Below are 15,239 nucleotides of genomic sequence, written 5' to 3' on the forward strand. Positions count from 1 at the left end.
CTAAATGAGACTGTCGTTCTAAGAGAGACTCTAACTCTTATTGTATCGACCTCATATACTCATTCTCACACCGTGCAGCTTCTAAATCTTTGGTAACATTATTAATTTGTGAAGTCGATGAGGTTGAGGAGGATGAACATCTATTCTTGATAGATCGTCCCAAACCTCTTGCCATACTAGACTGCAGCCCGAGCACTTGCGTGAATATGTCTATGTCACTAGGAGAGGATTCCCCAGAAGCTAACTGCATCTCCATCATTTTTTCTTGCAATTTGAAAGGTAATGATCGTTAATAAGTAACGTATTAAAAAAAATAGAAATAAAAAATAAATTATTCACATGTTACATAATTTATTTAACAAAATTAACACTGCTTACATAATTATCTGCAGTGACAAGATCCATCCACTCACTATGCTCATTAGTGTGAGCAGCAGAATGAGGGAAAAGTTTTTAGGATCATCACGTTTCTAACAAAGCGTTAGCAATTTTAAAAAGATAATGTTAGTACTTAAATAAAAGAATATCAGAAAAATAAATTAATTCTATAATTTTTTAATTACCATTTTTTTCAGCAAGACGGTGGAATGATCTTGAACCGGCACGATGGTGGACAGTCAGAGCGGATCTATTATGAGCATTTGTAGAACTCAAGTGCTACAAAATATATTAAGAATATTAATTGTAATATGTATACATATAATATATAGAACGAATATGAATGTAAATAATTAAAAGATATAAATATAAAATACCTGAAAATCTGGAGATGTGAAAAGATCACAACACTTTCTCCAATCATCTAACTTCATCTGCTGGAAAGGAGACTGCGCAGCCTCTTCCAACGTCTCAAACTTCTTGAAGTGGTCATGACATCGTCCTTTGTGACGTTGGAATAGTGTAGCCATCAACTCATTCACTGTTCTCAAATCCTCGCTACGGTCAAAGTCGAGGTCGAATTCATCCTAACAAGTGAATTAGGTAAAAAATATGATATACTAATCTAGGTGAAAAAAATTTACTTTCAAAGTAAACTCACCAGCACATGACTTCGAATGTGCTCCTTAATCTCATTCGGAACATATCACCATGAGTGCACATAAAATGGAGCATAAGCTTGAACTACTGTGCCAATATAGGAGGAAAGCGCTGATGCACTATCATCCACTCCTCCAATGGAATTATCAGGAATGGTGATCTTGAGTTTTCTGTGCCTTCTATTTTTCTCAAGAGAGATGCCACGTGTATAGCCACGACCACGACGTGTATATGCATCAACTACATTATAATAGATAGTATAATTATAGTTATATAGTTATTGAGACAAAAGTATTAACTATCTAATTAATTATCAACGACAATATTTCCTTACTAGTAGGTGTCGAGTGGTTGTTGTTCTCTTGCGTGTACTTGATCTTTAGGAGTGGGAGCAGACGAGCCTCAGAGATGTCTTCATCAAGAGAGGCTGGAGAAATATCTACACATTGAGGGGAATGTATATCCCTTAATGGTTCGGGAGTTCTATATGGGAATGTGCTCCATGTCTTAGGACGCATCCTTTCACACCATGATTGTAAGCGGTGTTTCGTTTGAAATTTCACCAGATATCATCGCCAAGCTCCTTGGGATTCGTCGAGTAATTCAGACATCGACTACGACTAACTCTCAGACTAGCGACACAACCGTGGTTCGCACATCTACATCTGCACATGGCACACTCGATGCAGATGTAGGCCCTTCTGCATCATCTATTGGCCCAGTTGAGCCATCATCAACTAGAGATGCTGATCGGTCAGAGGCCGAGGGTACTGATTGTGAGGCTCGAGATGATGGCTGAGATGAGGATTTCTACATCCCCACCGGGAGAGACTGCACGCAGATCGAGAGGAATATCACCTTCAACCAAATACATCTACTACATTTCTTCCGCATGTTGTAAATTATTGTTTCAACAAACCTGGATCTTGTGGCACATAAGACCACATTTAGTCAGATTTGGGCACAATTTTTTATACGAGTAGCACATGGAGATCCCATTGATTTGCCAATGTGCATCTTTAAGAGGATCTGTTATGAGGTGAGTATCATCTCCATGGACAACCTCCCATACGGTGTCATTATTAGTCGACTATTACTTGCTCGAAGAGTGCCACTCCAGCTGGAGGAGTGGGTCACAGATCAGATGAGCCCCCTCGACATGAGCACGCATCGACGTAGCATTGGATAGACGAGGGGGTATCCTCGACGTCAGCCACCCTTATAGTGGATCTAGTTCCTCTGACGCGGCTCAGGCCCGATGTGGGGAGTAGTAGTCAGCAGTCCACGAGTACATTTGTGGAAGATGCGCGGCTAACTTGGGTTGATGCAGTGATCTCATAGTTGACTGCACATATCAATCAATAGATTGTGGTTGTAGAGGAGTCTGTCGTCTAGATAGCCCATCATGTAGATATCCTCAACGAGAAGGTTGATACCTTGACTGAGGAGATACAGAGTACGAATTTCATGAACAATGCGTCCGTCTTAGTGTTGTTTATGAAATTCTATCATATTTTGTATTTTACTTTAAATATATGAAAGGAACAATATTATTTAATATATCTATTATTTTTTAATATCAATTGTTAATATTCTTTAATATTAGATTTTCCAACTTTAATGCTAAATCACTGCATTTCAAATATATATAAACATAAATATGTATATATAAATATGTATTTATATATATAATTATATTTTACAAATTGTGTGTATATAAATATATATTATAATTTTTTAGACTTGTTCACAAATTATACACTACAAAAATCACATAATTTTTAAATTATTGTCATGTTTAATTTAAATTTACAATTAACGTTCGAACGTTAATTACTAACATTCGAACGTTGGTGCCAAAACATTTTACGTTCGCATGTAAGTTAACTCAATATTTGAATGTATATGTGACGTTCGAATGTAAATTTCCTCTCGTTCAAACGTCAAAAAAATCTCATCTATCTTTAGTGACGGTTTGCAAAAACTGTCACAGAAAATAATTTTTAGTGACGGTTTGGAGATTGTCACAATTTCTCAACTATCGCTAAAAAGTAATTATGTTGTAGTGATAGACTTTGGAAGTCACATTTGATTATATATATATATTAATGGTTTAGTAGGCTGGAAATTTTTTCTGCCATCTACCAACTCGGTCGATAGTACGAATGCTACACAAAATCGATTTGAAACCGATCCGATTAATTATATATATTAGCTACTAATTATATATATATATATATATATATATATATATATTAGCAGCTACCAATTTGAAATCAATTTCTTCACAAACTCTTATAATATATACTAGATTCTTTGAAATTCGTGCATGACTGTTCCCATGCAGGATATATATAGTTTATCGATATATATAATTCGTGCATGACTGTTCTCAGTATTAAGGAGTAGACAAATATTTGTGACGAGAAAAGCTTAAAAATTGCACATTTAAAAAAATGTCTTTGAGTGCACATAAATACCCCTATGTTTTGGACAGATTGAAAAGGAAAAAAGAATGGTTTGGAGCCCTGAACGAAGAACTTCCAAGAAGACAACTTCATTTAACGAAGTTGCCGGTTTGAGCACTTCGAGATTTGAACCAAAGATTTCTTAGTAAAGGGAAGGGACTCATAAATACCCAAACAAAGTCGATCTCGGGAAAAGTCGATCATAAAGAAAAAAATACCTAGAGGATCAATCTATTTTTGTCCTCTTTAAACCCAAGCATAAGAGAACAGTTGAGACTCAAATCAGACAAGAAAAGTCATAGACACAGAGAAAGAAAGTCGAACCTGGATGATGGAGAAGTACCATCGAGTGAGAGTATGCAGATTTGGATGTAAGGTGGAGAAGCAACAGAGAAGAAAGGTGGAGAAGGTCGACGGAGAACGGCGACGGAGAACAGCGACAGCAACGACGAACGGAGAACGGATAACGGAAATGGTGGCTAAGGTTTGAGGAGAAGAAATGTGCTTTCGATGATCGGTTTTGAGTCTTTTGACCGATAATGAGATGTTTAAACTTGTATTAGGGTGAAGACCCACTGAAACCGACTTTATTTGGGTTGGCCATGTCAGATATCACGGACGGATCGGGATCCACGGTCTTTTATGCACAGGCCTAAATGATGGCTCCTTGATAGACTGGGCCTTGAGAACCATTTTGGGCCTGGTGTATTTTACCCGTCACACTTAACTTAGTTAATTAACAAATATATAACCATAAAAAAGAGAGCAATTGTTTGCTTACGTACGAAACCCTTAATTTCCTTTACAAAATAATATTTAAATTAAATACTATTAATTTAATACATCATTTTTTCTAACATTAGAAATTTCAGTACTGTTGTTTTATATCCAAATATAAAAATAATATACTATTTAAATAGGTTGGTGGAAATTCCTTCCAACCTAATGTAAGGCGGCTAGAAATAGAATAAAAAAAAGGAAGCTCTACTTCCTTGCAAGTTAGACAACCTGAGAGGCACGTGGGGCTAGAAAACAAGACTGAGTTCAAGAATTCCAGGCTTGTGCTTCTTAAACAAGTGACTCCCTGGGAGTGCTATCGTACTAGGGAGACTTTGACGGTTGCTTGGCCTAGCCAACTTTTAGACCACGAACTATGACCAGACTTCTAGAAAAACTGTCACGTGCTTCTTATCACCATATCATGTAGGGCTGTAAATGAACCAGTCTATTCGCACAATAGCTCGATAAGTTAAATTCAAATCGAACTCAACTCATGAAAAAAGAAGTTTATTCGTGAAAACAAATATCCACTCGATTTGTAAATGACACATACCCGATAAAACTTGATTTGACTTAGCTAAGGCTTGTTAAGGCCCGCTCATTTATGCTCGAGTCGATTCGTTAGCTCGATTCGATTAAAACTCATTCATATATTGATAAATATATATATACATACACCTATATATATACATATATATGTATTAGCTAATAATATAAGCATACCACTTTTATAATTAAATATATAATATGTAATCTAATTATTTATATCTTTATAGTGAATATACTTCATAGGTATATTTTATAATTTGTATAATAATTAGTCGATAAAATTTAATAATTTCATAAACTAATATGTCAGAGCCATATATGAAATAGATATATGTCATCATATTTAAATGTATGTATTAATAATATATGTAGGCATATAATATATTATTATTTTAGATAAATATCAACTAGTTATATATTAATTATTTATAAATTTTTGAAAATTTTATAATTGAATAGAAGTTTTATTTGTTAGTTGTATAAATTCAATATAAGATCTTTTATATTTTTATTTATTTAATTTATTAATTATTAAATTTTATTTAAAAAATAAAAAAATAAACAATTGGAGCTCGAGCTCGGCTCGACTCGAACTCGAACAAAAAATAAAAAAAAATCTCGAACTCGAGTATTTTGAGTCGAGCTGAGCTCAGCAAGCCAAAGATCGACTCAGCTCGATTACAGCCCTAATCTCATGATCAAATACTTTTAATTAGGAAAATGTTAGTTTGCTATGTCGTAGATTAGTACCAAGGTTTGACCCTTAATATATTTTATTTATTTATTTTTAAATAGTTAAAAAAGTTATCAGTAGCTACCCTTAGGTCTCGTTCACTTTCACAAAATTCTTCATCTCATCTCGTTTCATCTAATCATTACAATTCTTTCGAATTCTCACACAAAATAAAATAAACAATTCAACTTTTTCAAATATCAAAACAAAAATAATATTAAAAAAATATCTTCTAACAATATTTTATTCAACTTTTAACTTTTATCTCAACTATCTCATCTCATCTACGAAAAACAAACGAGGCCTTAGTGTGTTTTTTTTTAAACAATGTTTTAAAATGCTAAAAAAAATTAGAATAAACTAGCGGTATGGTCCAATAACTTAGACCGTAAAAAAAAAATCACTTGTTTAATAGATGCTAATTGTCTTTATAGATTGTTTAGATGAAGTTCCCTCCAATTCAATATGGCTGGAAACTCTGTCCAATAAACAAAATACATCATTCGGCAATGGCACAATTGGACTCCTCATCTCTAGATCTATCAGATCTCGATTTTACTGCTCCTCCCTCCTCCACAGGTGTGCGAGGCCCATGCACGGGCATGGGCACTCATCCCTCCAATGAGCCACCACCGATCTGGACATCCAGTTTTCGATTTATGACTATGGTACAACTTTCTCTAATAGAGAATCTTGAGAAAAAGAATGTGAATATTTTTGTCAATAACTCCATAATCCAGATAAGATGATTGCAGTGCTTTCTTCACAAATGCAAATCACAATTGCATTCAACAAATCTACAAGTTGGATTTCAAAACTATTTTTGTAGTGGTTCTCATCCTTGGCTTGGCTAAGAAACAAGGGTCCGAGCATAATTTATTAGTCCCATTGCTTATTTATTTTTATTTGTTTTGAATGTATGCACTACAATTTAAATAATGGAATTTTTGTCAAATTCCCCCACCCCAACCTCTTGTACTCTCCTATTTAGTTTTAATTAATGAAAGTTTGATTAAAGATTAAAAAAAACATAATGCATCACATTAAAATTTTCCATTGATTTCGTCTTCAGGGCATGGTCAAATAATGCCTGCTCCACACAATACAATGACTTACAACATTCTAAAAAGAGCAATGCTATATATGGAAGATATATTTTTCATACTATTGACATGATCACAATTTTATTTGTAAGATGACTTAATTTTAAACTTCTCTTGCCAATCAAATCACACAATGTGGAGGATCATGTGTCGTACACATCAACTTGTAAATATAATTAACCTTTTTTATTTGCTTACTCTTTTGTGTTAGAATATTATGTTACAATATTAGCATATTTAAAAGATATTCATAATTGTTAATGTCGTGTTTCATATGCCTTTGAGTCAGGTTTTCAAAATTGAGCCTGCGAAAATAGAGGAGAAGGCAATTAAAAGATGGTGGCCTTGGACCCGGGGAGTATTCGATGCCAAAAATTAAGATGATATTTTAAATATTGATATTTTCTAGATGAGATTTAAATAGAGAAATACTTTGTGTCTGAAAAATGGATCCTGAATTTGTGTTCCGAATGACTTTTTTTATTTACTTAGTGATTAAGAAAGTGTTTTTTAACGATTTTATGAATTTTTTATTTTTTTTAAAAATGTTTATAAAAATTTATATAACAGAATTTTTGTGATCAAGTTCCCCCACCCCAACCTCTACATTTTCTACACCATCTTCACGTGCGGTTGGTATAATTTGCCGCCGCTAAGTAAGCTCTCATGACTCCAGGAAAGCAGGCTATCAACTCCCAGTACCTACTACTTATTCAAACTTCTTGACAAAATTAGTCTGACCGATCACAACGCTAATCTGTCTTATATATGTTGTCAGCTACACACATGGGAAAGGGACTTTTTTATTCTTTTGAGTTGTTGGCATGCATGCATGAAGTAAATTTGATTTTATATATATTAAGGAAAAAGTTAGTTTGCCCACCAATTGTTACCGTTCTATTTGACTGTTCGGAATTTTTTCTTCCATCTACCAACTCGATCGATGCGAAATTTGAAACCGATCCGATTAATTATATATATTAGCAGCTACCAATTTGAACTCAATTTCTTCACAAACTCTAATAATATATACTAGATTCTTTGAAATTCGTGCATGAGTTTTCCATGCAGGATATCGTCACAATAGCCACCAGGATCGATATAAAAAGGTCATATGGTTGAAGGCTAAAGCATATGTTCCACAACAATCCATTTAAACAGAAAAGCAAAGCTTCAGTACTAATGGCTTACGCAATGCATCTTATCATTCTTGATTCAATCCGAAATTGCAAACTCTCTACATTGCTCCCACCTAAAAGACCCGTCTCAGCTTTAACAAGAGGAAAAGGTGGCGATGTACCTCATCCATTTCAAAGAATGGCCCCTGAAGAAAACTCAAGTATTGACTCTACTATCGTCCGACGATCAGCAAATTACCATCCTACCATTTGGCATTATGATTACATCCAATCAATAAAAAGCGAATATGTGGTAAAGTGTGCGATTTCTATTTTTTTATTGTTTGTGTCAATAGCTTTTATAATTGTTGTTGGTTTATTTGAGAATTGGTTTATTTGTAGGGGGAGTTATTCACCCGAAAGATTGACAAGCTTAAGGAAGAAGTAACAATGATGTTTCAGAACGTGGTAGATCCTATAAAGCAACTTGAGCTAATTGACACTTTGCAAAGACTTGGAGTATCTTACCACTTTAAGGACGAAATAAGGAGGATATTGGAAAATAAACACATTACTAATCATAATGGTGATGTTTGCGAGAAGCAAAGTTTATATGCCACAGCAATTGAGTTTAGGCTCATGAGACAACACGGATATGATATACCTCAAGGTAAACTAAATACCAGTAATGCTTTGACAAAATATAAGTATCATACTCATAAACTCTCGTTTATTTTTTAACAATTGGTGAGCATTGTTGATTGCAGACACATTCAAAAGTTTCTTCAATGAAAAGGGGGATTTCAAAGAATGTCTATGTGTTGATATTGAAGGAATGCTTGCTTTGTATGAAGCCTCATTCCACTTGAGGGAAGGTGAAAGCATCTTGGAGGAAGCAAGAGATTTTGCAACCAAACATCTTAAAGAGTATGTGGATCAAAGCAAAGATCAATGTCTTTGTACGATGGTGAGTCATGCCCTAGAGCTTCCATTGCATTGGAGAGTGATAAGGTCTGAAGCAAGGTGGTTCATTGATGCATATAGAAGAAGAGAAGATATGAACCCTACCTTGCTTGAGCTTGCAGAAATGGATTTTAATATGGTACAAGCAGTTCACCAAGAAGATCTAAAAGAAGTGTCCAGGTAAAAAGACATGTTTATCCTCATTTTATAACTTGGATCTTAGCCGAAAAAGCTACAAGGAGGTTTAGGGCATGTTTAAATACTTGAAGTATTTTTGAAATTGTGAACAGTAGAGTGAAATGATTTGAGTGAAGATGTTTTATAAGAGTTTTGAGAAAGAAGAAAGAAAAAGTTGAATAAAAATATTATAAAATAAAAAAAATTGTTTGAATATAATTTTTTTAATATAATTTTTATTTTGAAGTTTGTAAAAATGTAAAAATTATATTGATTCTTGATTTTCAATATTGATTAGGTAATTATGATTTGGTCAAAAGATTGGAAATTTAAAATTAAAAAGTACTTTTAGTTTGAGTAACGCTTGGGAATGAAATTTTGAGACTTCGCATGTTTGCCAAATATCTCCTTACTTGATATATATTAGGTTAGAGAGGAAAGAAAATGCAATATATGCTCGATTTCTAAAACTAATATTATTTTCTTGTCTCGCACAAAAGGTGGTGGAGGAGCACTGGCCTTGGAGATTTGAGCTTTGCAAGGGATAGAGTGGTGGAAAATTTCCTTTGGGCAACGGGAGCATTATTTCAACCTCAATTTGGACATGAGAGGAGAATGTTAGCAAAGCTCGGTGCATTGTTGACAATTGTAGATGATGTCTATGATGTCTATGGCACTTTAGAAGAACTTGAGCTCTTCACGGATGCTATTGAAAGGTTTGTATTAACAGCAGCACACCTCAAATACTTCAAATATGGCTGCTTATCTTTGATGCAAATACTTACATATAATTTGTTCATGTGATCTAGATGGGATGTCAACGAAATGGAACAACTTCCTTATTATATGCAAATCTGTTTCCTTTCTGTCTACAACACGGTTAATGAAATGGCTTTTGACACTCTCAAGGAAAAGGGATGCAACATCGTTTGGTACATGAGAAAGGCAGTAAGGCCCAAACTTTCTCTTTCATCACTATTTACCCTGGAACTTATTATCTATAATAACTCTTCTAATTCATTGATCCACCACAAATCTTTTAGTGGGCAGATATATGCAAATCTTATTTGTTGGAGGCAAAATGGTTTTACAATGGATATACACCAAGCCTTCAAGAATACCTTGAATATGGATGGATGACAATAACAATAGCAAATATACTGGTGCATTGTTATTTTTTCGTCACAAATCCCATAACAAAGGAAGCCTTGGATTCATTGGAAGAGTATCCCGATATAATTCGTTTATCATCATTCATTGTGCGACTTGCAGATGATCTCGGAACGTCTACGGTTAGGAAAACATACTATCCTAATTCTTTTATCAACATTTATTTTGGGCTACTTCACATGAACATAGGATAATATGTTTTTATGTGTTTTGTAACCTAGGACGAGTTAAAGAGGGGGGATAATCCTAAATCAATCCAATGCTACATGAACGACACTGGTGCCAGTGAGGAAGATGCTCGTCAATACATGAGGTCCTTGATTAGTGCAACATGGAAGACAATTAATGGAAATCGCATTGCAAGTTCTCCATTCTCTGAAACATTTAATGAGATCGCAACAAACATTGCAAGGGTGTCCCAGTTCATGTACCAACATGGAGATGGGCACGGCATTGTAAACCGTGAGACGAAGGACCGCGTGCTAGCGTTGTTTATTCACCCCATTCCCATAGCTAAGAATTGATGAATGATTGGAAAAATCACATATATATTTCTACTTTTTTCCATGTTTATTTCTTATATTTGTAGACTGGATCATATGTCAAAGGTAACTTGTCTGTTTACCTCACTAATAATACTGTTCCTTGCGAAATTAAATGATGTACAAGCCAATCAAAATTCAATAAGTCTCTTGTTTCTCTTGGAAAGAAATACAAGTTTGATCTCTATAATATTATAGATATATCACATGCTACATTTCTTTCCTGACATATATATATATATATCCCTGCATGCACACAATGCAGATCAAGCCGAATTGATTTCTGACTGCGTGCATGTAACTATTTTTACGTACTTTTTTATTGTTCATCTCAATAGTTTTTGCATTGTCGGGACTAATTGACTGATAAACATTTATTTTTAATAAATAGTGTTTTGTAACGTCTTTTTAATGTTCTCATTAAGATTGGGAGTTACAATGGATTAATTGTTTTTTTTTTTTTTTTTTACTGTAAAACATATATTTCATTTCAAAGATTAAACATTACACAGTTAGTCAAACATCAACTCCATGCACACTTCCTCAGGGCATTTCTCAACCCTAACTAATTCCTCTCTATGAGGAAAAGCCAATCTAGCCAGTTTGTGTGCTACCTTATTTCCTTCCCCATGTTCATGTATAATATCCCATCCCTCTCTATTAACAAAGAAAGCTCTAATATCATCAATCAAGTGTCCATAATAGGAGCACGTCTTCTCAGCTATCAACAACCTGCACCACTACCAGTGCATCTCCCTAAAAAATGACATCAGTCAAGTTCAACTCCATGCACAATTCCACTACCCTCCATAGAGCGATAATCTCACCCACCACCGGCTTAAAGACACCCTTCTTGCTCATACATAGTAAAATCTGAACTTCCCCCATTGAATCTCGAATGATAATTCCAACACCCATTCTGCTATTCTTCAAGTCCACAGCAGCATCCCAATTCAGCTTTAATCTGTAATCTATTGGTCCCTTCCACCTAATTTGATCTCTCACCACACCTTGAGGATGAACTGCTAATTTGGTCCCTTGTTGAAACATCTCTAGACTTCTCTTTGCACCTTGTATTAGCAGATATTAGCAGACTTAGATTTGTGAAAGTTTGTTCAAAGGCAAATCAGTTTCTGCGCATCCAAATATCCCTAATAGTGACAACCACCCATTCTAACTCATCTGCAGATACTCTCTTACAAAGAGAGTCCCATAACACCAAGAAGTCCTTCTCTGATCCATGCCATTTTTGAACAGAAGCAGGGAATTCCAGCCACACATCAAAAGCAACACTGCAACCCCACAACACATGCTCTACAGTCTCCACTTCCCTCATGTAGACAGGATAGAGCTAGGAGTCATAAATCTTCCTTATGAATAGGTTTTTCCTGGTTGGAAGACATTCATTTAAAGTCTTCCACAAAAAGGTCTTCACAACACCAGGGACATTCAACCTCCATAGCCTCCTCCATACTTCTATCAAGCTATCTATCTCACGGATTAATTGTTGGATCATTAATTGAGTGCTTATTATTAAAAAACACCATCCAGTTTAACCCGTAAAAAAAAAAAATGTCTGCATTTCTTTATTTTGGAACAAAAAACCTCTCGGTCCCGCTGCCTCTGCGTTATGGTTCAAGATAAGCAGTTTTTTCCTTAAGAAAACAAAATGAACACTAAAGTGGTTTTCTATTTTTATATACACATATATATACTATTTAATGTGCAACGTGCAAAGCTACATGCACATTTGTCCAATTGCATTGCACGTTATGCCCAGTTGTCAAAACTACATGCTTAATTATTTGGTTATGTCATCCCTATTTTTCGAAAATTCTATATAATGATTATTGACATTTTGTTCCCTCATAAATATGAGAGTTTTCAAGTTTAAAATGCTCCCAAAAAAAAAAAAAAAAGTAATGCTAGTTACAGTTATATGTTGTGCAAAAATCACGTATTATTTTAAAAAAGAGTGAATTTATTATCAAGAAAATCAATTTTTTTATGTAGATATTATATTTAAGTTGCTTTTTTAAAAGAGTATGCAATGCTTGCATAGATTATAATTGCAAATATAATTTCTAAACAAAATAAGTAGGTACTAATGGTTACGAAAAGAGAAATATCTTAGTAACAAAAGAATTATATAAAAGTAAATCATAAACTTATATGGGTTGATATAATAAGTTTGATTGTAAAGTTATTTTTATTATAAAGTAGATCTAAAGAATACCATAAAGGCAAGTCAATTTATGAATTTATTTTTAGGTAATATTTGTGCTATGTAATTGTGAGGGGAGTTATCCCCTGGGTTAGACTAGGAGAAAGGCCCGAGTCGGGCGCCGAACAAGGAGAAAGGGCTCGGGTAGGAACCTAGACATGAAGTCTGGGCCAAGCCGAGCACACTAAGAAGACTCGGGCCCTAGCCCAACTAAGAGGTCTAGGCCTGGTCGTGTATACTTCAAAGACCCAACTAAAGAAGATGGGAAGATAGGAAACTGTGGCAAACATATGGCAGGGAAGACAGTCTGGAAATCACTAGCCGATGGACAGGTACAGTCACCGACTCTAAATATCACCACCCAGACATGACAAAAAGAGAAGAAAAGCTAAGGAAGGCACGCCGCATTAATGGAGGATTTAAAACTTAGAGAGGAAGGCACGACACATTAATGAGGTAAAAGGAAACTTAGAGGGGAAGATATAACGCATTGAATGCAATCCAGGATTTGTAACACACTGGGAGAGGCCCAGTGTCTGGAGCAATCACTATTAGACCTGAACATCCTATAGCATGACAAATGGGCAACATGAGTATCCAATCTCCTACCGAGTGACACCCCACTACCATGAAGGTCGGACCATTGGGTGTAAATAGGCATCACCCATTATCGATAAAGGGGTTAACATCTGCATACATTTCTACTACTGCTTTAATTCCAACATTGAGACTAACTTGAGCGTTGGAGGTACCATAGACCCCGAGCTCCCCATTCTCCTCCTTGCAGGGAAGGCTCCGAGAGCTACCAGCATGGAGTTGCCCAGGTCCGTGAAACATGGTATCAACAGTAACACCGTCTGTGGGATCTCTATTTCCCATAAATAGCGTGTCCTTCGTATGCCGGTGATAACGCACTCTTAGAACTCACGACGTGAAGAAGCTAGATCTGAAGCAATGGAAGAAAGAATAGATGAACAAGCTGTGACGATACAGAAACTCATGGACGACATGGAGACCCATTGTTAGGAGAATGCTGTCTTGCGAAGGGGCGACGGGGAACCAGAAGGAGAATAAGAAAGCCATAACTCTAAGACTCGTCAAACTCCAAACACACCGGCGACGGAGGAAGAACGACGTAGTGTGCACCACCTGATCCAGAAGCTCCAAAACAAGTATGATGAGGTGGTCAAACGGGTTGGCCACCATCAGCTGTGGACCAACTTCTCACTAGTGCCGAGCGGCAGTATATCGCCAAGGTTATGGTGGTACCTTTACCTCTAAGGTTCAAAGTTCCACAGATAGATGCATATGATGCGTCAAAAGGTCCATTGGAACCTTTGGAAACTTTAAGGGCCCGCATGACCTTGCACGGTTTCCTTAGTGAAGTTGCATGCAGAGCGTTCCTCCGTACGTTGTAGGGAGTGACACGAGCTTGGTTTGGGTCCCTACAGCATAGGATTATCATTGACTTCATCGAGCTAGCCTGTCTCTTCTTAACGCAGTTCATGGCCAGCTGGAAGAGGAAAAGACTTGTTGCCTACCTTCTGACAATGAAGCAAAGGGATGATGAGAGTCTAAAGTCATACCCCTCTCACTTCAATAAAGAGCGTATGATGACGAATGACTAAGATAAGAAAATCACCTTGGCAACACTATTAGGTGGGATCTAGCCTCGCAAACCCTTCATGAAGAAGATTGCTTGAAAACTCCGACTTCGTTATGGGAGTTCATGGACCGAGTAGACAACTTTATAAATGTCGAAGATATACTTCGAGCATTGACGGCCCCCAAACAAACTAAAATGGAAAGAGCGGACAAGAAGGCAGCTAACCATAGAAGAAGGTCAAGTTGAGAAAGCAACAAGGAAAGGACCCATGAAACAAAGTGTAAGGAAGAGCAAACCTCGTGTGGGAAAGCTAGGCCACGCATACATTCCAGCCTAGTAGTAGAAACAGAGAGAGCCAAACTCCCAAGACGAGCGAGGATGGGATTCATCCCATCCCATATACTGCACCTACAACACTGGTGGCCACCGAACCGAAGATTGTTTTACCAGGAGGCGAAAAATTGAGGAAATGGAAACTCAAATAGACTAACGTGGTAACGAGAGACGCAGTCAACAATGTGATGATCGTGGGCACCCTCAGAGAAGCCAAAGTCCTACAAGGAGAAGCAGGAGCCCTGCCAGGAGAAACATAAATCTTACCTAGAGGAGCATGAGCCTTACCTGGAGAAACCGAAGCCCTGCTAGGAGAAGTAGGAACCTTGCCCAGAGAAGCGAAAACCCTGCCAAGAGAAGAACTGTAGACCGACATAGAGCAAGCTTGCATTGAAGGAGCCCATATAGAGGAGAACCCTAATAAGCGAAATTCGT

At 36.2% G+C, this 15,239-nt stretch overlaps 1 protein-coding gene across 1 annotated transcript; it reads left to right on the forward strand.

Annotated features, from left to right (window-relative positions):
* The first annotated feature begins 3,837 nt into the window (after positions 1-3,837).
* Positions 3,838-10,807, forward strand: LOC121242310 (myrcene synthase, chloroplastic-like). Its single transcript, XM_041140194.1, has 7 exons — positions 3,838-3,990; positions 8,192-8,459; positions 8,557-8,932; positions 9,430-9,645; positions 9,739-9,877; positions 9,973-10,221; positions 10,321-10,807. The coding sequence occupies exons 1-7, from the start codon at positions 3,838-3,840 to the stop codon at positions 10,621-10,623; spliced, it is 1,704 nt and encodes a 567-aa protein (XP_040996128.1). The 3' UTR covers positions 10,624-10,807.
* Positions 10,808-15,239: the final 4,432 nt, after the last annotated feature.

Source organism: Juglans microcarpa x Juglans regia, chromosome 8D, assembly GCF_004785595.1.
Source record: "Juglans microcarpa x Juglans regia isolate MS1-56 chromosome 8D, Jm3101_v1.0, whole genome shotgun sequence".
NCBI classification, from domain to species: Eukaryota; Viridiplantae; Streptophyta; class Magnoliopsida; order Fagales; family Juglandaceae; genus Juglans; species Juglans microcarpa x Juglans regia.